The following is a 27,780-nucleotide window of genomic DNA, read 5'->3' as shown; positions in this document are numbered from 1 at the left end:
AACAGAAACTCCGAAGCTTAGCCAGGGTTTTCTGAATGGATTATATATTTCCTTTTATTTAGCTTATTAACAGTCAGTGTTTTATTTCCCTTCCGAGATTACAAAGCAGTCCAAAAATTTTTGAGCCTACTAGGGGCTTGGGTGGGGTGGGGGGTTGCATGTTTTACTCCCAGGGGAGCAAAAGGGGATAGTGTTTGCACACACGCGTGTGTGTCGGCCTGAGTGGTCCTTCCCTGGGTGTGGCGTTGTCTCATTACTTCAGCCATCATCTCTCCTTTATCAGTAATAAAACCCACTATTAATTCTGAGCCTCCCCAAAAAAATGATTGGCAACCGATTAAAAATGGAACATACAGAAAGTTCTCGATTTACAACGGTGGGCTTAGCCACCAAATTTCCAACGGCCCCACTAACAAGCAATATTTTTCACACTTATGACCGTGGCAGCATCTCAACCATTACTGTGATCAAAATTCAGAGGCTTACTGACTCATATTTATGGCGGTAGTGAAGGGGGAAGAAAGATTCACCGAACAACCGTGTTACCAACTGAACTGTTGCAATTCACTTAACAACCGTGGGGAGAAAAGTCGGAAAATGGGGCAGAACTCACTGAACTCTCAGCCGCAGACATTTGGGGCTCCATCGTCGTCATAAATCGAGGACTATCTGTATGTTCCAGATTTGGAGGTGAGGGAACCAACCGCTGAAGTCTTCGTATAAAGCGGTTTTATTTGTTTCTCTTTCCTGTGAGCTTAAATGAAGAATTGAAAATGTGCCGATCAGTCATTTTTGGAGCTCAGACCAAACTTGCCGTTCGGCACGAAAAGCAACGAAGAACATTGCTCGTCTGATCTAGCCATCGGTTTCTTTCGGGGAGGGAAGGATTTAAAATACCGTATTTTTCAGAGTATAAGATACACCTTCGTTTTTGGGAAGAAAAATAAGAAAAAAGCTGATTGGCGGGTGGATCGGCCTCCTGGAATACCCAGGAATACCCAATCAGCTGTTCTCAGAGGTGAATTTTAGCAACAAGTTCGTTGGTTGTGAGCTCTGTGCCATGCTTTTTTTTCCTGCCTCTGAAAGCCTCCGAAACAGTTTCAGAAAAAAAGCCTCTGAAGCTCTGTTTCTGAGGCTTTTTTCTGCAGTTTTGTTTGGAGGCTTTTTTTCTGCAGCTGTTTGGAGGCTTTTCTTCTGAAGCTTCGTTTCTGACGCTCAAACCTCCGTTTGAGAAGCTGGGCGCGGCTACATTCGGAGTATAAGACGCACCCAGGTTTTCACATTCTTTTTTGGGGGGGAAAGGTCCATCTTATACTCTGAAAAATACGTTAAGTCTTAGTTTTTTGGGGATTTTTTCACCTCTGGTCCAACGTCCTGAACGTGAGCCCTTTAGAAAGAGAAGTGTGTCACAGACACAATTATTAAAAACGAGATGAATGCATAGGATCAAACCCTTGGATGCTGTCTCGGACATCAGTCCGCAGACTCCCAGCCTCTAATCCCCCTGTTTTACATCGGTAAAACGGAAATAAAAACAGAATTATCTCCCGCCAAACCCCAAATCGTCCCTCGCAGAACTCTTTTTTAAAAAAAATCCGAGAGGGATTTTAAAAACCGGAGGATTAGCCCAACCTCCTAGCTAAGCATTTCGACACACAGCCCTTCACCGAGGAACACTTGATCCCGTATCCTTCAGTTCATAAGCCCCGTCGCCGAAAGCAGATATAAAAATTCTCTTCCGGGGAGAAAGTGTTCCGATTTTTCTCTCTTTCTCCTTGAAAGTCTGCGGAGAATCGTCTGTCGGTTTGACTTGACCTTAAATTTAAAAATTTCAGTTCGTCTCTGGAGTAAAGGTGCGGTGGGTACATCAAAGGTTTTTCGTGCTGTTTCCAAATTCAGTGTTTTTCGACCTGAAGCACTTGAAGATGTATGGACTTCAACTCCCAGAATTCCCTGGTCGTTTTCCAAGAACAAAATGGTGGACAATTGGTTCACTTCACAATCGCGATGGTTCAGTTAATGACCATGGATTCACTTAACCATTGTGATAATTCACTTAACCATGATTCCCTTAACGAGCACTGCCAAAAAAAAAAAAAAAGTCATCAAATCAAGCTGGTCACGGGATGATCCATTTAACGACTGGCACGACTTTACGACCATAATTCTAGGCTCCATTATGGTCCTAAATTGAGGACTGTCTTATTTTATTTTTTTCCTATTTTGTCTGTTATTTAATTTCTGTTATTTTCAAGGCAGGCCGCAGGACACCCAAGGGCGTATATTATCATCCGTCCTAATGAAAAGGAATGAAAATTAACGTAATTATGTTAATTAATAAGGAAGTGGGAAAAAAGAAACCCACACAACTACCCTGAAGTTCGCAATGCAAATTTTAAAAAAGGCAACAGGCGTTTAAGTGTTGGAAATCCGCACATCTTCAAGTAGTACAAGGTCGAAAAAAAACTGCTCTAGCTAATTTTGGGGCAACTAGCTATGAATCCTAGTTTTCCAATTTTTAGTCCGACCATTTAAATAAACGAGTTTGTGCTGCTGGTGCAGCCGACGTGCAACGTCAGAAGCAGAAAAAGCCAAAATTTGATATTTTTTTCCCTCCTGGCCTCCATTCGGCTCTTGCGTTTGCTGGTCGAGCCCACCCGTTGAGGCCAAAACCAAGCCCGCCGTGGCATCAGCTGGTGGGATTCGGGGTAGAGAGCAACGGGACGTCGTCTCGCCGTGACACGCCGTGGGAGTCCCGGTCCGCAGACTCGCCGGCCCGCCGGAGCAGCGAAGGCCTCCGGTAAAGTTCTCCATCCTGCAAGCTTTCGGGCAAGGGTTTGCGTTTGGTCTCAGGCAGCAAGAGGAGGCAAAGCAGGGCCAGGATGTTGAGGGAGGCCAGGACGATGTGTTCGAGGAAGGAGCCGTGCTGTTCTCGCACCCGCAACAGTGGGGCGCTCAGCCCTCCAAGAGACGCCAGGCCCAGCGTGATGCCGAGACCCTTCCCTCTGCAGAAGAAAATTGGCTTGTTAGATTAGGAGGAGGTCCCAAGTTTTCTGCAGGGAGGAAAGGATGCAGGAAGGAAGGAAGGAAGGAAGGAGAAAGGACAAGTGATAGACAGGATGGAAGGAAGGAAGAAAAAGAAAGAGCCTGGATAGCTCTGCAGACAAAGGCACTGTAATTTAACACCAGCTATCTGCAATTAAAGTAAGTTCGAATCTTGCCAGGCTCAAGGTTGACTCAGCCTTCCATCCTTTCTAAGGTAGGTAAATTGAGGACCCAGTTTGTGGGGGCAATAAGCTGACTTTGTATAAAATATACAAAAGTATGAAGGCTATTGCTTAACACACTGTAAGCCGCCCTGAGTCTCCGGAGAAGGGCGGCATATAAATCAAATTAAAAAAAAAAAAGTAAGAGGGAGGGAGGGAGAGAGGGACAGGAAAGAAGGAAGGAAAAGAGATAGGAAGGAAGACGAAAGAAAAGAGGAAGGAAGGAAGGAAGGAAAAGATAAATAGGAAGGAAGAAAGAAGGAAGGAGAAGGGAGGGAGGGAGGAAGGAAGGAGAAAGGACAAGTGATAGGAAGGAAGGAAGGAAAAGAAAGGGAGGGAGGGAGAGGAAGTAAAATGAAAGGAAAAAAAGAACGAAGGATAAAGGAAGGAAGGAAAAGATAAATAGGAAGGAAGAAGGAAGGAAGGAGAGGAGGATGGGAGGGAGGGAAAGAAAGAAAAAAGAAAGAATGAATGAAAGGAAGGAAGGAAGGAGGTGCAGGAAGGAAGGAACAAGTACAGAGAAAGAAAGGCAGAATGGAAGAAGAAAGGAAAAGATGGATGGATGGGAGGAAGGAATGAGAAAGAAAAGAAATAGTAAGGGAAGGAAGGAGTTAGGAAGGAGAAACGAAAAGGGATGGCTGGCTGGAAGGAAGGGAGGGAGGAAAGAGGGAACGAAGGAAGGAGCAAAAGCCGTGATCATGAGGACTAGACACTTGAAGGCAAACTGGACGGAAAGGTAAGGAAGGTTGTGAATTTACACTGGAGATTTTCCCCCCACCTCCCCGAAAGCTGTTTTTCTGTCCTTGAACTCAGCGTTCCCCAACCTTTCCAGATTGGTGGCCCGAAGCTCTATTTTTCTACTCCGGGACCCCCTCCCTATTCTCTCGGGGGTCTTTTCCACCTGACCTGATCACAGTGGGGATGACTTCTGCAGCAAAGAAGATGCTGAGGGAGCCGGCTGCGTGGGAAGTGAAGAGTCCAAGAATGGAAAACGTCCTTCGGGCCGCCTTGTTGAGATCTACAACGGAAGACAAAACGGAAAGTGTGAAATGACAAAAAAAGGGAGAGAAGGGGAGATCGAACAGGCTGGGGCTGCTGGGAGTTGTAGTCCCACAACATCTGGACAGCCGCACATTCCCAAAAGTAGGCTGACCCCCCCCCAACAGCCATTTATAGCTATCCCACCAGAGAGAGACAAAAGGCGTTTGATAAAGTTAATGTCAGACTTTGATGCTATCTCATAATAAATGAATTTCCAAACTGCCAATCTTTAAGGAAATCTTCTCTTTAATTGAGCACAGCAACCGGATCATGACTCGATGCGGACAAGACTGACCTTTTGCCCCCCAATCCCTCCCTTTCTGATCCCCAATTATCTGCTTTTCATTGGCTATCTTCCAAGTCACTCCACTGACTTCTTGTCTCGTCATTTCCCAGGAATGTCTCCCCCCTCCTCATTTCCACGACGACCGGGCTTCAAAGGGATTTAGCAGGCAAAAGTTCAGGGTTTATCTCTGTCCTCTCTAAGCCAGCGGTGAGACGCTGACAGTTAAATGGCAAATTTCAAAGTTTTCTTGGATCACTCCTCCCAATTTTTCTATTTCCCAGGGAGGCTTTAAAATAGATTTTGTTTTTTTAATTCTTCTCCTGAAATTTAAAGCTGATTTTATTTAGGAATTGATTTTTTTAAATAGGAGAAAGGAATATTATCTCTTTTTTTTTGTCCTACAACAGAACGGTGAGATTTATGGCTTGACACCCGCAGACGATTAATACGGAGTAGCCCTTTTTTGTACAATGACCTTTGAAATAAACTCATTTATTCTATTTATACACCAGTTTATAGCTTACTCCACCTTGATAACTTGTTTCTCAACCTTGATAACTTGAGGACCTCTGGACTTCGACTCCCAGAATTAACTCAGCCAGCATGTCCACAGAAGGGCTGTGATGTCATATCGTCACCGCTACCGGCTCGGCCGAACCGGACCAAACCGGGAGGAACCCACCCACCAAGGACTAGAAGGGCCTCTAAGATCCCTTCTAACTCTCCTGTTCTGTTCTGTTCTACTCTACTCTAATCTATTCTAAGGGGTTGGACTAGAAGACCTCTAAGGTCCCTTCATTCCATTCCATTCCATTCCATTCCATTCCATTCCATTCCATTCCATTCCACTCCACTCCACTCCACTCTAGCTTTACGTCTTAGGCTGCAAGACGATTTTCCTTGGAAACCGAGCTTGCGGTTCTTACATTCTCCTAGCCCCAGCAGGATCAGAGAGGAGATGCCGGTCAGGGTAGTTGTGAGGAGCAAAATCCCACGACGTCCACATCGGTGTACGGTGAGGCACAGAAAGAGGCACCCGAGACCGGCGCTGCCAGCCGACAACAGGAAGGGGAAGTAGAACTTGGCGCGTGGGTCCTCCATGGACTCCCAGGCCTGCTGGTAACAGTGGCTGATCGCGTGGGCTATGAACCTGGAGGAGAGCGAGCCGAAGGGAGAAATCAAACTTGGTTTAAACTTACGGGTTCCGGGTCTCAAAAGCACAAGAACAAGGAAGGATACTCCAGACAAAATTAGGATGGAAGGAAGAATCTCATCGACGTTAAAAGGACCATAAGAGGCAAATAAGAAAGTCAGTTTTGTCTAATAATTAAGGCACCAGACTAGAAAGCAAGAAACTGTGAGTTCAAGTCCTGCCATAGACATAAAGGATGGCTGGGTTACTTTGTGCCAATCGCCAGGAGACGGGAAGTTCTAGTGCTGCCTTAGGCACGAAAGCTGGCTGATTGACTTTGGGCCAATCACTAGTAGACGGGGAGTTCTAGACCCAATTTAGGCATGAAAGCTGGCTGGGTGATTTTGGACCAATCACCAGGAGACAGTGACTTCTAGTCCCGCCTTAGGTCTAAAATCTGGCTGGGTGACTTTGGGCCAATCAGTAGGAGATGGGGAGTTCTAGTCCCACATTATGCATGAAAGACAATTTGGGTGACTTTGGGCCAATCACCAGGAGGGGGAGTTCTAGTCCCATCTTGGGCATGAAAACTGGCTGGGTGACTTTGGACCAGCCCTTCCCCACCTCACAGAGTTGTTGTTGTGGGGAAAATAGGAGGAGGAAGGTATATTAAGTATGTTCCCCGCTGTTCTGTCCCCGTCCCACATGCACACACACCAACAGACGTTCAAGCGTTAAAGACTAAACCAGCCGACAAAATCCTTTTCCTTATGATAACGGAACTTGGCAACAACCTAGTGGCTGCCTGCCAAGAGTTTATTACTTATGAAGAGGAGAGATAACTTCTCCCCGCTTCTGGTACATCAAAAGAAACAGCTCAATAATTACAGAGTCAATCAAGTCCAGAGATAATCCAGCAAAGTCTATTATAGCAAAAGTCCGGCAATGCAGAATGGCATGGAAGCTTTCAGCTTTGTTCGTCACAAGGTTTGACTGGCCACCACGCTCCCTTTTATACCTTGTGGGGCGTGGTCCAGTGACTCAGCCTAATCTCGGGCACGCCTTTTCTTCTGTTGCACGCGCTTAGCTCTGCGACGCTGGCATGGATCCAGCCAAGACTCATTACCCTTATCACTGTCCACCTGTGGCTGCGTGGACGTGCTTGGCCCCGGCCCTATCTCTTGCCCTTCGGCGGACACCGAAGGCATTACCAGAGAGGAGGGTCCTGGAGAGAGAGGCCTTGTCAACTCCTCTCCTTCACTCTCGGAGTCCTCTCCTGCCGATGACACAGGCTCAGGTAACGGAGCCACAATACCCGCCTTGAATTATTTATAAAAAATATTATAGGCAGGATATAAATGAAATAAATAAATCTGAAAGCAGAGCTCCCTAAAAATTTGCGCTAGCAACTTGTCCCCTCTACTAAGTTCTCCTAACTTCAATTTTCATTGAGTCCCCCGTCCCCCCCCATTCTAAGAATTTATACATCTCTCAGCCATCCACAAGTCCACCCCACCATTCCTGAAGCCTCCATAGGATCTAGTAGCATACGAGGTTCAACTTACGTGGTAAAACCAAGGATCAGAATGTTTTTCCAGATGTTCCTGCAGGACAGGAGGGTGCGGAATGAGATCTGGGCAGCTGCAGGTAGATGACAAATGTTGTCCAGCTCTGCAGGGTTGGCGGGAGATGGGAGGGACAAGATCATGAGTGTGGAGGAAGGAAAAACGAAGGTCCATCAGTGGAGATGTTATCACACTATTGTGACCTAGGCTTGCTGAGTTATTACAACACACAATTAGTCCCAAACAACCCTATTTTATTGTAACAGCTGAGAATTACGTTCATTCGCAGCTGAGTCCCAATTACCGTATATACTCGCGTATAAGCCGACCCGAATATAAGCCGAGGCACCTAATTTTACCACAAAAAACTGGGAAAACTTATTGACTCGAGTATAAGCCTAGGGTGGGAAATGCAGCAGCTACTGGTAAATTTCAAAAATAAAAATACAGCACACAGCACACAGAAGCAAGGAGGTTCTTGCCCAGTACAGCACGGACAACATAGAGGCTGCCGGCGTGCGGGAGAAAAGAAGAGCGGTGATATCAGCAAGTTATCTGACCACCCACAGAGGCTGCAGGCGCCCACAGATGAGTGGGAGAGACCGGAGAACACCCGCACTGCACCAGAGAACAGGTAAGTGAGACCCTCATTCGAGTATAAGCCGAGGGGGGCTTTTTCAGCATAAAAAATGTGCTGAAAAACTCAGCTTATACACGAGTATATACGGTAGTTGCAAAACAAGCCCTTCAGAAGAAGTCCTGCCAAAGGCCTTACTTGGCAAAGCCCCACAAAGTTCAGAAACAAACAAGAGATGCCGACTGGAAACAGAGTTAGCAACGTTGCTTTCCTGCAAAAAGGCCCAAGTGCCTTTGTTTCTCTTTTAAACCTTATGGGAGGGGCCAATCATCTCCTGGCCTTACTCCCAAGTCGTCCCTTTTGCTTTAGCTGCTCTTGCCTTCTGGCAGCTCTGAGCATGCGTGCGCTAGGAACAGGCTCCTCCTGTTCCTCTGCCTCTCTGCTATCCGACTCTGGGGGCTCCGGAGTCCATGCCTCACTCCCAGATGGCCCTGGCCCCATCTCTGCCTCCGACGCAGAGCCCTCGTCTGGGCCTTCCCCAGACTCCAGGACTGGCCCATTGTCCTCCCCAGCCTCCTAACTGTCCAACTCTGCTGCCAGCTCCATAGGCTGCTGGCAGACCACAACACACACCATCCTCGACACAACTTTGGGTCAGGATGGACAGAGAGCGGAGGTCAAGAGTTTCTCAATCTCAGCAGTTTAAAGATGTGTGGACTTCAATTCCCAGAATTCCACCGTCAGCAGTCAGCTGAGGAATTCTGGGAGTTGAAGTCCACCACCTTAACATTCGTAAGGTTGCTAACAGCCATGCTGGCTGTGGAATTCTGGGAGTTGCGGTCCACCCGTCGTCAGTTTCCTAAGGTTCCTAACAGCCATACTGGATGAGGAATTCTGGGAGTTGAAGTCCACCCATCTTCAAGTGGCCACGGCTGAAAAACAGTGTCCTAAAGGCCTCAAAGCCAACCATGGGAATTCTGGGAGTTGAAGTTCCCACGTCTTATCTTGACTCAGAAACAAGCAGTTACAAAGTGCTCCTATATCCCAGAATTGTGCTGAAAGGATCTCCAGTTTAAAATTCACACTCTGTGCTACGGTAATGCTGTAACGCCCAGCCAACCAACTGGAATAACGGGGGTTTTTTTTGGCAAGCTGCAATACTCACCATCCAGGGCCTCGCGGGTCTCGGGTTCCTGGGCGTTGCCATCTTGGCACAGGGCTAACAAGACGTCCTTGGCCTGAGCTGTTCGACGGGTGGCCAAGAGCCAACGGGGAGATTCAGGGTACAACCCTGGGCAGCTAGGAAGAAAGGGAGGAAGGGAGAATTAAAAAAAGAGGAAAAATTAAAGAGGGAAGGAGGGATGGAGAGGGAGGAAGAAAGGAATTTAAAAAAGAAAAAATGAAGGAGGGAGGGAGGGAGGGAGGAAGGAAGGAAGGAGGGAATTTAAAAAAGAAAAAAGTAAAGAGGGAGGAAAAGGAGGAGGAAAGAAGGAGAGAATTTTAAAAAAGAAATATTAAGTAGGGAGGGAGGCAGGAAGAAAGAAAGAAGGGAATTTAAAAAAGAAAAAAGGGAGGAAAAGGAGGAGGGAGGGAGGATTTTAAAAAGGAAATATTAAGTAGGGAGGGAGGCAGGGAGGCAGGAAGAAAGGAAGGAAGGAGAGAATTTTTTTAAAAAAAGCAGGAGGGAGGGCGGAAGGAAGGAAGGAAGGAGGCAGAAGGGTGGAAGAGGAAGGAAGGAAGGGAGAGAATTTTAAAAAGGAAATGTTAAGGAGGGAGGGAGGGAGGAAGGGAGGAGGGAATTTAAAAAAGAAAAAAGGGAGGAAAAGAAGGAGGGAGGGAGGGATTTTAAAAAGGAAATATTAAGTAGGGAGGGAGGCAGGGAGGAAGAAAGGAAGGAGAGAATTTTTTTAAAAAAAGCGGGAGGGAGGGCGGAAGGAAGGAAGGAAGCAGAAGGGTGGAAGAGGAAGGAAGGAAAGAAGGGAGAGAATTTTAAAAAGGAAATGTTAAGGAGGGAGGGAGGAAGGAAGGAGGGAATTTAAAAAAGAACAATTAAAGAGGGAAGGAAGGAAAGGAGGAGAGAATTTTAAAAAGGAAATATTAAGTAGGGAAGGAGGAAGAAAGGAAGGAAGGGAGAGAATTTTAAAAAGGAAATATTAAGTAGGGATGGATGGATGGAGGAAGGAGTCTCCGGAGAAGGGCAGCATATAAATCTTTTTTTTTTTAAAAAAAAAAGGAATTTAAAAAAGAAAAAAAATAAAGCGGGAGGGAGGGAGGGCGGAAGGAAGGAAGGAGGTAGAAGGGTAGAAGAGGAAGGAAGGGAAGAGAGACTTTTAAAAAGGAAATATTAAGTAGGGAGAGAAGAAGAAAGGAAGGAAGGAGGGAATTTAAAAAAGAAAAATTAAAGAGGGAGGAAAGGAAGGAGAGAAAGAAGGCAGGGAGGTTTTTCTAATTCATGTTGAATAAAAATAAAAAGCCAAAACAGGAAGGAAGCTCGTCTTCCAAACCAACAATTCTGCTAATAAATAGGGAGAAACAAGCCTCGACCAGCGAAGATGAACAAACAAACAAGGACTAAACATGGCCGGAGGGGCTTCCTTGCCAAGATTTCAAGATTGCGTGGTTCTAGAACAATAAAACAGCGTTGGAGAGACCCTGGGTGCCCTTTCCTTGATATGGCCCGCTTGGAAGGGCTGTGAAATTTCTCCCAAATTGTCTCTCTCAACGCACGGCCAAAATGGGCCTTTGGATGAACGCCACCATTTTAGACAAAACTGGAAACGCAAGGAATAGAAGCCTCATGTGTGTCTCGCTTGGCTCCCAGCGGCCCCGTGGGAAGCCTTATTAAGACATTTCCATGGCAATTGCTGAAGTTCAAGATGTCCATTTGTCTTCTCGCTACGCCGATTGTCCTCTGGAAGGCGGCAAGAGGGCAGGAAGTAACCCGAGGTCTACGATTTATGCAGATTTATGCAGATTTATGCGCGGCATAATTTTGCCTCACATTCCTGAAATGCATAAAGATTAGCGCATCTCTTTGGTTCCCCCCCCTTCCTTCATCTCTTAAGTTTTCTTTATTTTTATTTTTTTACAAACATGTAAAAAAATCACATCACTCAGGCACTCGTCATTTCCCGCCTGGACTACTACAATGCTCTCTACATGGGGCTCCCCTTGGGGTGCACCCGGAGGCTTCAGTTGGTCCAGAATGCGGCCGCACGGGGGATTATGGGAGCGACGGGGTGCTCCCATGTGACATCTCTCCTGCGCGAGCTGCACTGGCTTCCTGTGGTCTTCCGGGTGCGCTTCAAGGTGTTGGTGACCACCTTTAAAGAGCTCCATGGCTTAGGGCCCGGGTATTTACCAGACCTCCGGACTTTTCGTCGGGCCCTGAAAACACATCTATTCCATCTAGCCGGGCTGGCTTGACCCCATCCTTGCGGTTTTAAATTTATAATTGGTTTTAATTGGGTTATTTTAAATTGATGGCCAAAATTATTTAATGTTTTTAAAATTGTTTTTAAATTTTATATGTTGTGTTTTTACCGTGGCTGTTCACCGCCCTGAGTCCTGTTGGAGATGGGCGGTATACAAATAAAATAAATAAATAAAAATAAATGTCACATCAATGTGTGAACAGCGTGGCACCTGAGGGCCTTGCATTCTAATGCAAATAAAACTAGTAAAATCAGTCGTAATTATTACATTCAATCAACTTATGAATTTCTAATAACGATACACAATTATAATAAGCTGCAATCTGTCATCATTCACTTATTCCATGTTTTCTCTTGTTACTTTTATTTTATTATATAAAAAAGTCTACCCTAACATTCCCCCTTCTCTTATTTCTATCACTTATTCTAACTTTTAATCATGTCACCTTTTACTGAAACACATTTTATTTCTATCCTACCTAACTTCTAGTCGTGTCACCTACCTTAACAAAAAAGAAAAAAGAAAAAAAGAGAAAAGGAAAAGCAAATCAGAACAACAAAGAAGAGTAATCATCTATCCGTCGTCTCTTGCCCGCTTCAATACTTTAGTTGCTATGCGTTTTTTAATTTGCATCTCCTTGGTTTTATAAGGGATTTTCCTCTCCACCACGTGTCCTCGACTTACGACCACAATTGAGCACCAAATCTGAATGTGAATCACCTGATCCTGGGGATGCTGCAACAGTCATTAAGTGTGAAAAACGGTCATAAGTCACTTTTTTCAGTGCCATCGTAACTTTGGACAGTCAGTAAGCGAACTGTTGGAATTGTAATTCTCACCACTGAACTGCATCATGCCGGATTCCCAGTCTCTTTATATATATAGATATTATATATTATATATATATATAATATATTATATATGTGTTTTTCTTTTAGCCAGGTTTTTCCTACGTAACCAAGATTTTTCTGCAGCCCTAGCTCAGTGGAGTCACATCCACTCGATTCTGGGCTTTTTTTCTTCTGGCAGCCAGCAGGCCCTATGCTGCCTGGTGAGAGACTTATATAGATCTATTTCTGGCTTGTTAGCCATCATCAGTAAGACACACCCACATCTCATGTATCCTCCCTGTAAAGGTACAATATCTATTTTCCTACTCTTCGTAGGTTTTATGTGTCTTTTATGCGTGCTAAAAGAAAAACACACATAAAACCTACGAAGAGTAAGAAAATAGATATTGTACACAGGGAGGATACATGAGATGTGGGTGTGGCTTACTGATGATGGCTAACGAGCCAGAAATAGATCTATATAAGTCTCTCACCAGGCAGCATAGGGCCTGCTCCCATATTGGGGTAGACCAGATGTTTTGACAGAAAAAACACTTTATATATAATAGTGAAATAATATTATTTACTTATACATAGTAATAATCTTTAGAGTTGTGCGGTGGCCTAGAGGTGGAGCTCTCGCCTCACAATCAAGAGGGCTGTGAGTTCGATCCTAGGTAGAGGCAGATATTTCTCTCTCTGGGCACAATGAGAATATATCTGCTGAACAAAACTCTGCATTGGCAACAGGAAAGGCATCCGGCCAGTAAAACATTAAAACACTCTGCTCCATTCAGTTGCCCAGACTCCACCCCCGCAAGGGATTATGGGGTCGTTAAATGATGATGATGATACACAGTAATAATCTTTCAACTTCTAATTTCTGCCTCTATTATCTAACCATTGATAGAACCAATCCCATGTTGAAAAATATTCTGTATCTTCTTTATCCTTTATCTTTAATGTTAATCCATCCATTTCTGCGCAATCTAGTGGTTTTTTAAAAATAATTTTGTCATTTGTAGAAGTTTCCTCATTTTTTCAAGTACTGCGCAAATACAATTCTCGCTGCGGTCAAGACATGTAGTATTAAATATATATATATATATTCCCTTTGTCATATTTTTCTGGCAATATACCTAACAAAAATATTTCTGGCTTTTAAATATATGTTGCTTTATCGTTTTTCTCTAACTGTGTTTGTATTTTCACCCGAATTTTTTTTTTTTGTCTTTAGATTCCCAAAGCTGGATGGGGAAGAGCATCAAGATGGTGTGATATTGATTTTCATTCTCACCCTTTCCTGGGGCTGAGTGGCCATTTCTCTCCTTTGAATGGTTCTGGCATCCCCCTTCCTCAACGTTGCTTGACCCAGTTTGGAGAAAGGGAAGCCAACTTACCCGTACAGCAGGCAAACCCCCATTCCGGCTGAGATCACCCCTTGCAGAACTCGCCAACTGCCGCAGACCCACGCCAGACCCAGGAGGAGGAACCGTCCTCCCACCTGGACGAGGTCTCCCGCCATGGCTACCGGTAGCCGTTGCGAAGGACAACACAACTCCAAACCTAGGGAAGGACAGAAGGCAGGCAGGACATTGTAACTTAAGAGGCGGGATACAAGTACAAGTCCTCACCGTATGACCATAATGTAGCACAATCAATATATATTTATATATACCGTATTTTTCGGAGTATAAGACGCGCTGTAGTGTAAGACACACTGGAGTATAAGACCCACCTTAGTTTTGGGGAGGAAAATGGGGGGGGGGGGGAATTCTGCCTACCAGGTATTCATCTGGCTAGTCCCAGCACATTAGTTCGCTTGCTGGTTTTGAGGTTGGGGATGGTTGGGGCTAAACAACAGCTTCTAAAGCACAGCTGATCCTCAGAGGGAGCAGCAATTAGAAAAGCAGGCAAAGCACGGAAGATCGCTTTGCTGGCGTTGGGGCTGAAAAACAGCTTCAAAAGCACAGCTGATCCTCAGAGGGAGCTCCAGTGACTAAAGCAGGCAAAGCACGGAAGGGGTAAGAGAAGGCAGCAGCTGTTCCGGGTAGCCATTTAGGCACCTGGGGTTACATCTGGAGAATAAGACGCACCCAAATTTTCAGCCTCTTTTAGGAGAGAAAAAGTGTGTTTTATACTCCGAAAAATATGGTATATTAGTGTACAGTGACAATAAAGTTGTTCTGTTCTGTTCTGTTCTGTTCTGTTCTGTTCTGTTCTGTTCTATTCTATTCTATTCTATTCTATTCTATTCTATTCTATTCTATTCTATTCTATTCTATTCTATTCTATTCTATTCTATTCTATTCTATTCTATTCTATTCTATTCTATTCCATTCTATTCTATTCCATTCCATTCCATTCCATTCCATTCCATTCCATTCCATTCCATCCATTCCATTCCATTCCTTTTCTATTATTCTATTCTATTCTATTCTATTCTATTCTATTCTATTCTATTCTATTCTATTCTATTCTATTCTATTCTATTCTATTCTAATATCCTATCCTATCCTATCCCTCTATTCTATTCTTTCTAGTCTATTCTATTCCTATAATCTATTCTATTCCTATATTCTATTCTATTATTCCTATATTCTATTCTATTTCTTTATCCTACCCTACCCTACCCTACCCTACCCTACCCTATTCTATTCCATTCCAATATTCTATCCTATCCCTATATTCTATTCTACTTTCTATATTCTATTCTATTCCTATATTCTATTCTATTATTTCTATATTCTATTCTATTTCTTTATCCTATCCTACCCTACCCTACCCTATTCTATTCCATTCCAATATCCTATCCTATCCTACCCCTCTATTCTATTCCTATAATCTATTCTATTCCTATAATCTATTCTATTCCTATATTCTATTTCTTTAGCCTACCCTACCCTACCCTACCTATTCTATTCCATTCCAATATTCTATCCTATCCTATCCTATCCCTCTATTCTATTATTTCTATATTTTATTCTATTACCCTACCCTACCCTACCCTACCCTACCCTATTCTATTCTTCCTATATTCTATTGTATTTCTATATACTATCCTATCCCTCTATTCTATTATTCTATTCCATTCCATTCCATTCTGCAGGGGGTTGGACTAGAGGACCTCCACGGTACCTTCCAACCCTGTTTTTGTCCTGTCCTATCCTGTGTCCTGTGTCCTGTGCTGTCGCTGTGGGAAATTTAAAAAGTCAGTTTTGCCCCATTTTACGACTTTTCCTGCCACGTTTGTTAAGAGAATCACTGCAGTCCGTAACTTAGTAACACGGTTGTTAAGTGAATCTAGCTTCCTGATTAACTCTGCTAGTCAGAAGTTTGCAAAACGGGAACATTTCACTCCGGGACATTGCAAATGTCAAAAACATGAGTCCGTGGTCAAGCCTCCAAATGTAAATCACGGGACCACGGTCGTTAAGTGTGGAAAAATGGTCACAAGTCACTTGTGCCGCGGTAACTTTGAACGGTCACTAAATGGAACTGCTGTAAATCGAGGACTATCTGTAATCCAAATTATAGCTGAAAATTTAGAGCAGCATTCTCCAAAGTTGGCAATTTTAAGATGTGTGGACTTCCAACCCCCAGAATTCCTTGGGTCATTTTCCGGGAAAAAAAAAAAATATGGACAAGGCATATTTAATTGTAATGTTCACTTTAAGAACCACGATTCGCTTAACAAACACTGCAAAAAAAAAAAAATGTCATAAAATCAACTTGATCACTACCGGTTTGGGCCAGTTCGCCTGAACCACTAGTAAAAAATGCTTCTGGTTCGCCGAATCCGTAGTAAAAAAATGCTTCTGGTTCGCTGAACTGGTAGTAAAAAATGCTTCCAGTTCGCTGAAGTGGTAGTAAAAAATGCTTCCGGTTCGCCGAATCCGTAGTAAAAAATGCTTCCGGTTCGCCGAATCCATAGTAAAAAATGCTTCCGGTTCACCGAATCCATAGTAAAAAATGCTTCCGGTTCACCGAATCCATAGTAAAAAATGCTTCCGGTTCACCGAATCCGTAGTAAAAAATGCTTCCGGTTTGCCGAATTGGTACTAAGAAATGCTCATTTAATGACCGCCATGACTTACGACGATAATTTTGGCCTTCATTATGGTCCTAAGTGGAAGACTACCTAATTTTTTTTTCCTCTCTATTTTGTCTGTTATTTAGTTTCAGTTATTTTCAAGGCAGGCCCCAGGAGATATAATATTATCCGTCTTAATGAAAAGGAATGAAAATTAACATAATTATATTAATTAAGCAAGCAAAAAACAAAACAAAAACCCACATACAGCTTTTGGGAAAATTAGCTCGAAGTCCAGGATGCAAATTTTGTAAATGCAACAAGCCGTTAAGTGCTTCTCCAAGTTTAAGAATAAGGGCAGGGGATGATGGGGTTTGTAATCCATGCCTAAAGAAGCATTTCTCAAACCTCCCTGAATTTATGGCCTGTAAAACATCCACGTTGCAAGCTTGGATTAATTTTGGAATTGCTGCATTTCAAAGTCCGACTTATTTCGAGATTGGACAATCCAGAATACCAGAGTTGGAAGGACCCTTGGAGGTCTTCTTGGAGGTCTTCTCCCCTGCTTGAGAAGACCCTATATCACGCTGGACAAATAGTCCTTAAAAATCTCCAGGGATGGGAGAACCCACAACTTCTGGTGGCAAGCTGTTCCACGGGTTAATTGTCCTCCCTGTTAGGAAGTTCCTCCTTCATTCCAGGTTGCTTCTCTCCTTGATGAGTTTCCACCTGCTGCTTCTTGTCCTGCCTTCAGGTGCTTTGGAGAATAGCTTGACTCCCTCTTCTTTGGGGCAGCACCTCAAATATTGGAACACTGCCATCATGTCTCCCCTAAGTTCTTCTTTTCACTAGATTTGACGTACTAGATTTGACAAAGATGATGAGGGGACTGGAGGCTAAAACATATGAAGAACGGTTGCAGGAACTGGTTATGTCTATAAGCATTTTTTACTACCAGTTCAGCGAACCAGAAGCATTTTTTACTACGGATTCGGTGAACCTCAAGCATTTTTTACTAGCACTTCAGCGAACCGGAAGCATTTTTTACTATCGATTCGGCGAACCGGAAGCATTTTTTACTATCGATTCGGCGAACCGGAAGCATTTTTTACTACGGATTCGGTGAACCAGAAGCATTTTTTACTACCACTTCAGTGAACCGGAAGCATTTTTTACTACCGGTTCAGCAGACCGGAAGCATTTTTTACTATCGATTCGGCGAATCGAAAGCATTTTTTACTACGGATTCAGCAAACCAGAAGCATTTTTTATTACGGATTCGGCGAACCGGAAACATTTTTTACTACCACTTCAGCGAACCGGAAGCATTTTTTACTACGGATTCGGCGAACCGGAAGCATTTTTTACTAGTGGTTCAGGCGAACTGGCCCGAACCGGCAGCATTTCAACCCTGGGCTTCAGGCCTTGCCATCTTTTAAAATGTATTTACAGCCAACGCTTCAGTTCATAAGCCACTCTTGTGGGTCTCTTCCAGCAGTCCAAAGAAATCAAAGTTTTGGGGACGATGTGGTACTTACGGGTAATGTAGAGGGCGAGTTGCATGGCGCCCAGCATCATGCCCCACAGGCACCGGCCTAGTATGAAGACGGAGGGGGAAGACGCGAAGGCTGCCAGGACGCCCGCTGGGCAGCCGAGAGCCAGAGCCAGGAGGAAGGTACTCCGTCGCCCTACGCTGTAAGAAGAGCAACGGAAATGGAGAGATTACAGGGCAGTCCTCGACGTACGACCAAAATAGGCAGTTTGTTAAGCGAGGCATGCCAGATTTCGCCCCCTTTTTCGCAAAACGGTGGTTAAAACGCATTGTTGATCCCAAGTGGTTTTGTACATTGGTTTTGCGACCTATCTTGCCATCGTTGTTAAGTGAATCACAGCCGTTAAGTAACACAGCTGTTAAGTGAATCTGCCCCCGGCTGGGAAGGTCACAAATGGCGATCATGTGACCCACAGCGGTCACAAGTGTGAAGACTGGTTGGAAGTGCCTTTTTACAGCGCCGAAGAATCGTTAAAACTAATGTTTCTACGTGGAGGGCTAGCAGTCCTCGACTTACGACCACCACGAAGCCTAAAAGTTCCCATCGCCAAGCGAGACATTTGTGAAGGTGCATCTTGCCCCATATTACGATGTTTCTTGCCGCCGTTGCTAAGCGAACCACTGCAGTGGTCAAGTTAGCAACATGGCTGTTAAGTGAATCTGGCTGCCCCTTTGCTTGTCAGAACGTCGCTAAAGGAGGATCACGTGACGCCGGAACGCTGCGGCCGTCATAAATACAAGTCAGTTGCCAAGCGGCTGCATTTTGATCACGTGACCTGCAACGGTCGTGAGTGTGAAAAACGGTCGTAAGTCACCTTCTTCAGTGCTGCTGTAACTCTGCACGGCCACTAAACAAACTGTTGCTAAGTGGGTGGACTACCTATACGTGAGTTTTCCTTCTTTCTTTCTTCCCTTCCATTTTTCTCTTTCCTTCCTTCCTTTCCTTTCTTTTTTCACTTTCCTTCCTTCCGTCTTTCTTTCTTTCTTTTCTCGCTATCTTTCCTTTCCTTTCTCCCTTTCTTTCTTTTGTTCTTTTTTTCCTTCCTTTCTTTTTTCTTTTCTTCCTTCCATCTTTCTTCCTTTTCTTTCCTTCCTCCCTTTCTTTGTTCCTTTTTTCCTTTCTTCCTTCCCTTTTTTCTCTTTCCTTCCTTCCTTCCATCTTTCTTTCTTCCTTTTCTCGCTTTCTTTCTTTCCTTTCTCCCTTTCTTGCTTTTTTTGTTCCTTTTCTTTTTCCTTCCTTTCTTTTTTCTCTTTTCTTCCTTCCATCTTTCTTCCTTTTCTTCCCTTCCTCCCTTTCTTTGTTCCTTTTTTCCTTCCTTCCTTCCCTTTTTTCTTTCCTTCCTTCCTTCCATCCATCTTTCCTTTTCTCGCTTTCTTTCTTTCCTTTCTCCCTTTCTTGCTTTTTTTGTTCCTTTTCTTTTTCCTTCCTTTCTTTTTTCTCTTTTCTTCCTTCCATCTTTCTTCCTTTTCTTCCCTTCCTCCCTTTCTTTGTTCCTTTTTTTCCTTCCTTCCTTCCCTTTTTTCTTTCCTTCCTTCCTTCCATCCATCTTTCCTTTTCTCGCTTTCTTTCTTTCCTTTCTCCCTTTCTTGTTTTGTTCCTTTTCTTTTTCCTTCCTTTTTTTCTCTTTTCTTCCTTCTGTCTTTCTTCCTTTTCTTTCCTTCCTCCCTTTCTTTGTTCCTTTTCTTTTTCCTTCTTTCCTTCCCTTCTTTTTTCTCTTTCCTTCCTTCCTTCCATCTTTCTTTCCTTTTCTCGCTTTCTTTCTTTCTTTCCTTCCTCCCTTTCTTGCTTTTTTGTTCCTTTTCACTTTCCTTCCGTCTTTCTTGCTTATTTTTTCCTCCCTCCCTCCCTCCCTCCCTCCCTTTTTTTTCCTTCCTTTCTTCCTTCCTTCCTTCCTTCATTCATTTATTTATTGTATATGCCACCCATCTGGAGGTGCCTCTAGATTGCAATCCATAAAAAAATAAATAATAACCAATAAAAAAAACTATGAAAACCATAAATAGATACCCCATTTAGTTGACAAAACGAAAAACTCCCATGTCCCAACCTTCCAACTTACCTGTCCGCCAGGTGACCCAGGAAAACGGCTCCTGCAGCAAAGCCCAGGAGGAAACAGATCTGCTCCAGAGGGATCACCCAGCTGCCGGAATGATCCAGGGACCACTGTGGAGAAAAAAATAAAAATACAAATTCCTTCATTCATGCCTCAGAAGGAATAAATGCCTTAATTTAAATCTGATATTGGAAGGAATGTGGTTGCCTCTTTCCAGACTGTTGCGTCTTTGCAGTCCTCGGCTTACGACCCATTTGAGGTTACGACGGCGCTGGAAAAAGCGACTTAGGAATCGGTCCTTGTGTTTACAACCTCTGCGTTGCAGGTAGTCCTCGACTTATGACCGTAGTGGAGCTGAAAATTTCTATGGCTTGGTTCTTTCTATCCCTCTGTTAACACAGCCTAAAATTGCATTGGCTTTTTTTTGGGCAGCTGCAGCCCACCACTGGCTCACACTCCTGGCTTAGCGTTGAACTACCGTAGTCCTCGGCTTACAACAGTTCGCTTAGTGTCCGTTCAGAGTCACAACAGCCCTGAAACAAGTGACTTATGACCATTTTTCACGCTTACGGCCCTTGTAGCATTCCCATCCCCCCCCCCCCGGTCGCGTGATCAAATTTCAGAGGCAACCGACTCGTAGTTACGACGGTCGCAGAGCCCCCTTTCGGGGGGGGGTCACGCAATTCCCCTTCTGCGACCTTCGGACGAGCAAAGTCAAAGGGGAAAGCAGATTCACTTAACAACCGAGCGACTAACGTAACCAGGGGTGGGATTGAAAAATTTCAGCAGCCGGTTCGCTGCCCAGTTGCTGGGTGGGTGGGTGGCCTACTCGGCCTCCTGCATCATGGTGTGGAGGGGGGCATTTTTGCCCTCCCCAGGCTCTGGAGGCTTTCTTGGAGCCTCCAGGAGGGTGAAAACGGCCTCCCCCGGGCACTGGAGGCCCTCTGGAGGCTGGAAATTGGGCCGTTTCCAGACTTCCATTAGGCCCATTTTTCGCCCTACCAGGGCCTCCGTGCGTGCCCTGCACTTACCAAGCCATGTGGAGACTTCTGGGAGGGGTGGGGAGGGTTAGCCAGTCCTTGGAACAACCGGTTCGGCGAACCAGATTAAAATTAACATCCGTTTCGCCCGAACCGGCTGAATCCCATCCCTGAATGTAACCCCTGCAGCCATTCGCTTAACAACGGTGGCGAGAAAGGTCGTAAAATGGGGCAAAACTCACTGAGCCACTGTTTCCTTTAGCAAATTTGGTCGTATGTCAAGAACCATTTATTCCCACGTATGCTTTCTTTTTGTCCTATCTTTCTTTTGCCACGTTCAGAACTCAAATTTCAGGTCTCTTAAGTTATGAAAAAAAACCCCGTCCGTTAACTCGAGTCTATTCGTTTTAAATGTTTTTTTTCCCCTTAAAAAAATATTTATTTATTTATTTAATTAATTAATTTGTATACCGCCCTTCTCCAACAGGACTCAGGGCGGTGAACAGCCATGGTAAAAACACAACATATAAAATTTAAAAACAATTTAAAAAACATTAAATAGTTTTGGCCATCAATTTAAAATAACCCAATTAAAACCAATTATAAATTTAAAACCGCAAGGATGGGGTCAAGCCAGCCCGGCTAGATGGAATAGATGTGTTTTCAGGGCCCGACGAAAAATCTGGAGGTCTGGTATCGTGCGTATCTCTGGGGGTAGGTCGTTCCAGAGGGCAGGTGCCACCACAGAGAAGGCTCTCCCCCTGGGGGTCGCCAGCCGACATTGTCTGTCCGATGGCACCCTGAGGAGGCCCACTCTGTGTGAGCGAACTGGCCGGTGGGAGGCTATTGGTGGCAGAAGGCGGTCTCGTAAATACCCCGGCCCTAAGCCATGGAACGCTTTAAAGGTGGTCACCAACACCTTGAAGCGCACCCGGAAGACCACAGGAAGCCAGTGCAGCTCGCGCAGGAGAGGTGTCACATGGGAGCGCCCCGTCGCTCCCATAATCCCCCACGCGGCCGCATTCTGGACCAACTGGAGCCTCCGGGTGCACCCCTAGGGGAGCCCCATGTAGAGAGCATTGCAGTAGTCCAGGCGGGAAGTGACGAGTGCCTGAGTGACCATGCGTAGGGAGTCCCGATCTAGAAAGGGACGCAACTGGCGTATCAGGCGCACCTGACAAAAAGCCCCCCTGGCCACGGCCGTCATATGCTCTTCTAAAGACAGCCGTGTATCCAGGAGGACGCCCAAGTTACGAGCCCTTTCCGTGGGGGCCAATGATTCGCCCCCAATAACCAGCGATGGCACCAGCTGCCTATATCGGGATGCCGGAAGCCACAGCCACTCGGTCTTGGAAAGGTTGAGTCGGAGCCTATTTCTCCCCATCCAGGCCCGCACGGCCTCCAGGCACCGGGACATCACTTCAAGGGCATCATTGGGGTGATCCGGGGTGGAGATGTACAGCTGAGTGTCATCAGCGTACTGGTGGAACTCCACCCCAAAGCCATGGATGATCTCACCCAGCGGCTTTACATAAATATTGAACAGAAGGGACGAGAGGACCGACCCTTGCGGCACCCCACAAACAAGGCGCCTCGGGGTCGACCGCTGCCCCCCCTGCCAACACAGATTGCGACCGGTCAGAGAGGTAGGAGGAGAACCACCGCAAAACGGTGCCCTCCACCCCCAACCTCTCCAACCGGTGCAACATGATACCATGGTTGATGGTATTAAAAGCCGCTGAGAGATCTAACAGGACCAGGATACAGGAGCATCCCCTATCCCGAGCCCTCCAGAGATCATCCACCAACACGACCAATGCCGTTTCCGTGCTGTACCCAGGCCTGAAGCCAGACTGGAATTAGAAGCATGCAATAAAATTTCTCGTTCCGGAGATTTAAAAATCCGGTCTCCCCGATTCCCGATTGGCAAAAAGCTACACTGCGTTTCCTAAATGGGCTTCCCGGCCACGTCTCGAATAAAATCCAAAGAAAATCTCTTGCTGATCCCTTTTAGAAATTGCTGTAACTTTTTTTCTTTTTGTTTGTAGAGAAAAACAATGCCCGGTTTCTCCATTGTTAGGCCAAGAAGCCGCCTCGACGCAGTTTAAACAACTTCGCAAACAATCCATAATCTGTGTTTTAACACGTTTGCAGTCGCACCCTCTGCAAATCACTTTTTTAAACATTCTCACAGCATTTTTGACATTTTTTATTTTGGTTTTTCCCTTGGTGGCCTCCGATCTCTGCAACTCGGAGCCGCATAAAACACTTAAAAGCGAAATAGATTACGAATTTTTTATTCACTTTTATTAACCTGTACTTCATAATCGATATATATAAAAGCGCAAACTGCTCACGCCGTAATCACGAAATCTCCAGAACCGTAAAGCCAACAAGCTTGAAATTTGCCATGTATGTTCCTCTTGGCTTCTAGGTGCTCGCTAAGAAAGGATTTTTTGAAATGACCATCAGAGCATTAGTATTTCCTATATTATGATTAACATGCTCTGATGCTAAGGAATTCTACTCCCCCTCCCAATCTCAAAAGAAATCTATTCCAAATGCAAAACACAAGCAGAGGAGAGGAGTTTCACTTTCAGTTTTACTTTCACAGCAGCAAGCAGCTTTACTACAGAATAGTTGAGCTAAGCCGTGCCCAGCCTTCTTCTTGCTCACACAGCAAATACTGTTTGAGTTTCCAAACACCCCTCAACTCTCTCACACGCTGACAGGATGCTAGCCAGATAAATACCAATGGATGCTGCGGGCTGGGACATTCTACTCCCCCTCCCTCTCTGTTCCAACTGCCAGTTGCATTATGTTAGCATACTCTGATGCTACGGAGTTACACATTCTACATTAAGTTTCAGGTTGTAAGTGTCAATTTATCAAGCCCGAGCACATAGTTTCGTAGTGAAGCACGGATGTCCAGCTAGTTCCACATAAATTCACAATTCTACTTTATTGTAAAGCTACGGTAATAGAATTCTACTTTATCGTAAGGCTACATTAACGGCGAGCGTGAAAGTAAGTGCTCAACTTATGACCACAATTCAGCTGAGAAAAATTCCGTTGCTTTGCAAGATCACGTGACTGTGGGATGCTGCCACAGTTGTAAGTACGAAGACTGGTTGTAAGTCACTTCTGTCGGCGCCGAACAATTGTTAAACAAACAGTCATAAATCGAGGATTATCTATACAGGTAATCCTCGACTTATGACCACAATGGAGCCCCAAATTTCCATTGCTAAGCAAGACAGTTGAGTTTTGCCTCATTTTACGACCTGTCTTGCCACCGTTGTTAAGTGAATCACTGCAGTTGTTCTGCGTTCTGCATTGTTATTAAGTGAATCTGGCTTCCCCCTTGACTTTGCTTGTCAGAAGGTCGCAAAAGGGGATCACGTGACCTCCGGGACACCACGACCGTCATAAATATGAGTCAGCTGCCCAGTGTCGCAATTTTGATCACATGACCATAGGGATGTTGCGCACATAAAACGCACATAAGTCACCTTTTTTTCAGCGCCGTTGTAACTTCGGTCGCTAAATGAACAGTTGTAAATCCAGGACTACCTGTTTCAATCTCCCACCATCTCTTTTAAAGCCTGAAGGTTCTTCCTTCTCTTTCTTTACCCATTGTGCAGCTCTGGGATTAGGCTGCCCCTTATCTATTTCCTAGGTCGCATTTCTCTGCATTTTTGAAGTCTTTTGCATAAATGATTACAATGAGAATATATCTGTTGAACAAAACTCAGCACTGGTGACAGGAAGGGCATCCGGCCAGTAAACACTCAGCTCTATTGAGTTGCTCAGACTCCACCCCGCAAGGGATTATGGGGTCATTAAAAGATGATTACATCAGGAAAACGAAGTGGTGGAGATACTCACCTCTGTCACTGGGTTGCTGGTAAGGATGGGGAGTCCCCCAGACTCCCCACTTTGACCGTGGGGGCCATGACAGGTGGCATTATCGGGCAGCTTGGTGCCATTGGGGTCCCTGCAGCGATGCAGAGGGGTGAGAGCGAAGAGGGCATCTGAACCCAAGGCCAAACCCACGAGGACACAGGGGAGACAGCTGAGAGCCAGCAGAAGGCGCTGCCGATGTTGGCCCCGGGCCCCCAGGCGCCCCAGCAGCCATTCAAAGGAGGGAGGGCCCACCTCCGAAGCCGAGGTGCTAAAATCCCTTCGGGGACCCCCGGGATCTGGGATCGGGGGGCTGGTGTCCATGGGAAGCGTCTGCGGAAGGGGAAAAATGGAACAAATAAGGCAATAAGGAAGACGTACAAGAGAGAAAATGGAGAGGGGGGAAAAAAGGAAGGGTTTAAATGAGTATTTTTTTGAAACGTGGCCCCTTTAAGACGGGTGGACTTCAACTCCCAGAATTCCTCATGGCTGGGGAATTCTGGGAGTTGAAGTCCACCCGTCTTAAAGGGGCCAGCACTGCTTTAAATGAACGGCTGCATCTGTAAACAGCCTTGCCTTGATTTCTGAACCCCAGCAAATCTTCACAGATGATGTGAAACCTCACTACGCCCAATACAAATAGTCCTCGACTTACAACAGTTCATTTTAGCGACCGTTCAACGTTACAACGGCCTTGATGAAAGTGACTTATGACTCATGACCACTGCAGCATCCCCATCCCCATCCGACCGACAATCAGCTGCTTGTGCTAATCAGGCTGTGCTGAAGCTGAAGCGGGCTGTTTGCTGCAAGGAGGCAGATTTTTTTTCCTTGTGCTAATCAGGCTGTGCAGAAACTGAAACTGAAACTGAAGCAGGCTGTTTGCTGTTTGCTGCAAGGAGGCAAATTGCTAGGAGACAGAGGCAATTACATTTGGATGCTTGACAAGTGGTTCATATTTATGATGGTCGCCGGATCCCCTTTTGCGACCTTCGGACAAGCCGGATTCACTTAACGACCATGCGACTCGCTTAACAGCTGCAGCGATCGACTTCACAAATACGAGAAAAAGTCGCAAAACGGGGCAAAAACTCACTTCCCGGTCTCCCACAGCAATATAAATTTGGGGCTCCGTTGCGGTCGTAAGTCGAGGACTACTTGTTACAGAAATACCGAACTCAGGTTAAAATAAACCAAGAATCTTGGCACATGGGGAGAGGAAAGGAGACTGTGGGAGGCCAGACAAGTAGGTTGCCCTGCAATTCCCACAATCAGCCGCATGGGGGCGCCATTTCCCCTCGGTCAAGGGGTCCCAACCGCACAGTCCGTATGGCCAGATTCATGAGTGTCAGGAATTTAACAGGTCAGATCCTTCGGACAACCATTTGGTCCCAAACCATCGCCCCTCCCTCGGAGACCACCCTGGCACCCACACACTGCATTTGGAGGAAGGGTCCCCGGGGCTGGCTGTGGATTCTAGGCTTTGCAATCCATCCGGGGGGTGGGGTGGGGATGCTAGGCCTTGCATCTGGGGAAGCTGGCTGTGGATGCTAGGCTTTGCAATCCATCGGGGGGGGGGATGCTAGGCTTTGCAATCCATCTGGGGGGGGGATGGTAGGCCTTGTATCTGGAGAAGTTGGCTGTGGATTCTAGGCTTTGCAATCCATCCGGGAAATGCCAGGCCTTGCAACTGGGGATGCTAGGCATTGTAATCCATCCAGGGATTCTAGGCATTGCATTTGGGGAAGCTGGCCGGGGATTCTAGGCTTTGCAATCCATGGGGGGGGGGATGCTAGGCCTTGCATCTGGGGAAGCTGGCTGTGGATGCTAGGCTTTGCAATCCATCGGGGGGGGGATGCTAGGCTTTGCAATCCATGGGGGGGGGATGCTAGGCCTTGCATCTGGGGAAGCTGGCTGTGGATGCTAGGCTTTGCAATCCATCCGGGAAATGCCAGACCTTGCAACTGGGGATGCTAGGCATTGTAATCCATCCAGGGATTCTAGGCATTGCATTTGGGGAAGCTGGCCGGGGATTCTAGGCTTTGCAATCCATCGGGGGGGGGGGATGTTAGGCCTTGCATCTGGAGAAGTTGGCTGTGGATGCTAGGTTTTGCAATCCATCCGGGGGGGAGATGCTAGGCCTTGCATCTGGGGAAGCTGGCTGTGGATGTTAGGCTTTGCAATCCATCGCAACTGGGGATGCTAGGCATTGTAATCCATCCGGGGGATTCTAGGCCTTGCATCTGGGGAAGCTGGCTGTGGATTCTAGGCTTTGCAATCCATCCGGGAAATGCCAGGCCTTGCAACTGGGGATGCTAGGCATTGTAATCCATCCAGGGATTCTAGGCATTTGCATCTGGGGAAGCTGGCTGGGGATACTAGGTTTTGCAATCCATCCGGGGGATTCTAGGCCTTGCATGCGGAGGGAATGCTGGCTGGGGATGCTAGGCTTTGCAATCCATCCTGGGGAGTGGGGGGGCGGAAGGGGAGGGGGGAATGGCCAGCCAGGCCTCGCAACCCCAATCCATCCGGGAAGCCGGCCACAAGGGAGGGCCCTAAGGCAGGCAGATGGGCTTTGTAGTGGGCCAGGCTGAGGAAGAAAAGCCGGAGCAGGGCAAAGAGACAAAAGCAGCGTTCAACCCGATCCCTTTTCCCGGCCAGGCTGTGTTTTTTTTTGTTTTTTTTTAAAAAAGGGGGGGGCAACTAAGCCAGGATTGGGGGGGGGGCAAAATAAGGCGTGGGGGGGGGGGGAGAAGCCCAACCTGGCGATGCTCAACTCACCAAACGCCAAGCGGGCGCCCACCGACGGCTGCAAGACACCCCAAAGCCCAGCCTCCACCGCCCGGGAGGTTGAGGCCGAGGAAGCCGGCAGTCCCCGCCTTGAGGCCGCCTCTTCCTCCACCCGGAGCCGCCGCCCCCAGCCCGACGCAACGGCCTCCCTTTCGCGACCCGCGATCTGCAACCTGGCGCCCGCTGCAAATTTACTCTCTTTTAAGTGCAATTGGAAGCGTCGGGGATTTGGGGAGGGGGGCGTCGCAGCAGCAATAACAGCCCCTCCAAGGGGCAGGCGTGGGTGGAGGAGGATGGGGAAGGAATTAAAAAACCCCCTTGCGCGCGATCCTAAGC

General features: G+C 46.1%; 1 protein-coding gene across 1 annotated transcript; it reads right to left on the bottom strand.

Moving 5' to 3' along the window:
* Positions 1-28: 28 nt before the first annotated feature.
* SLC22A17 (solute carrier family 22 member 17) lies at positions 29-27,488 on the bottom strand. The gene is made up of 10 exons (XM_070954372.1): positions 27,436-27,488; positions 24,640-24,987; positions 19,778-19,881; positions 17,704-17,858; positions 13,533-13,698; positions 9,033-9,166; positions 7,291-7,396; positions 5,520-5,743; positions 4,173-4,284; positions 29-3,005 (listed from the first exon to the last, which is right to left on the bottom strand). Exons 2-10 carry the CDS (start codon positions 24,976-24,978, stop codon positions 2,690-2,692), a joined length of 1,656 nt encoding a protein of 551 aa, XP_070810473.1. The 5' UTR covers positions 24,979-24,987; positions 27,436-27,488; the 3' UTR covers positions 29-2,689.
* Positions 27,489-27,780: the final 292 nt, after the last annotated feature.

This window comes from Pituophis catenifer, unplaced genomic scaffold (genome assembly GCF_029215685.1).
Source record: "Pituophis catenifer annectens isolate HBS135680 unplaced genomic scaffold, rPitCat1.0.hap2 SCAF_15, whole genome shotgun sequence".
NCBI classification, from domain to species: domain Eukaryota; kingdom Metazoa; phylum Chordata; class Lepidosauria; order Squamata; family Colubridae; genus Pituophis; species Pituophis catenifer.
Note: the sequence above shows the minus strand (reverse complement) of the source record. Positions and strands in the feature narration are given on the sequence as shown.

Coding starts and splice junctions, on each gene's coding strand:
- SLC22A17 (XM_070954372.1), bottom strand. CDS start 24,978: ATGGACACCAGCCCCCCGATCCCAGATCCCGGGGGTCCCCGAAGGGAT. Junction 7,397..9,032: donor GACCCGCGAGGCCCTGGATG/GTGAGTATTGCA, acceptor CCAACCCTGCAG/AGCTGGACAACATTTGTCAT. Junction 4,285..5,519: donor CCTGCTGGGGCTAGGAGAAT/GTAAGAACCGCA, acceptor CTTCCGTTGTAG/ATCTCAACAAGGCGGCCCGA.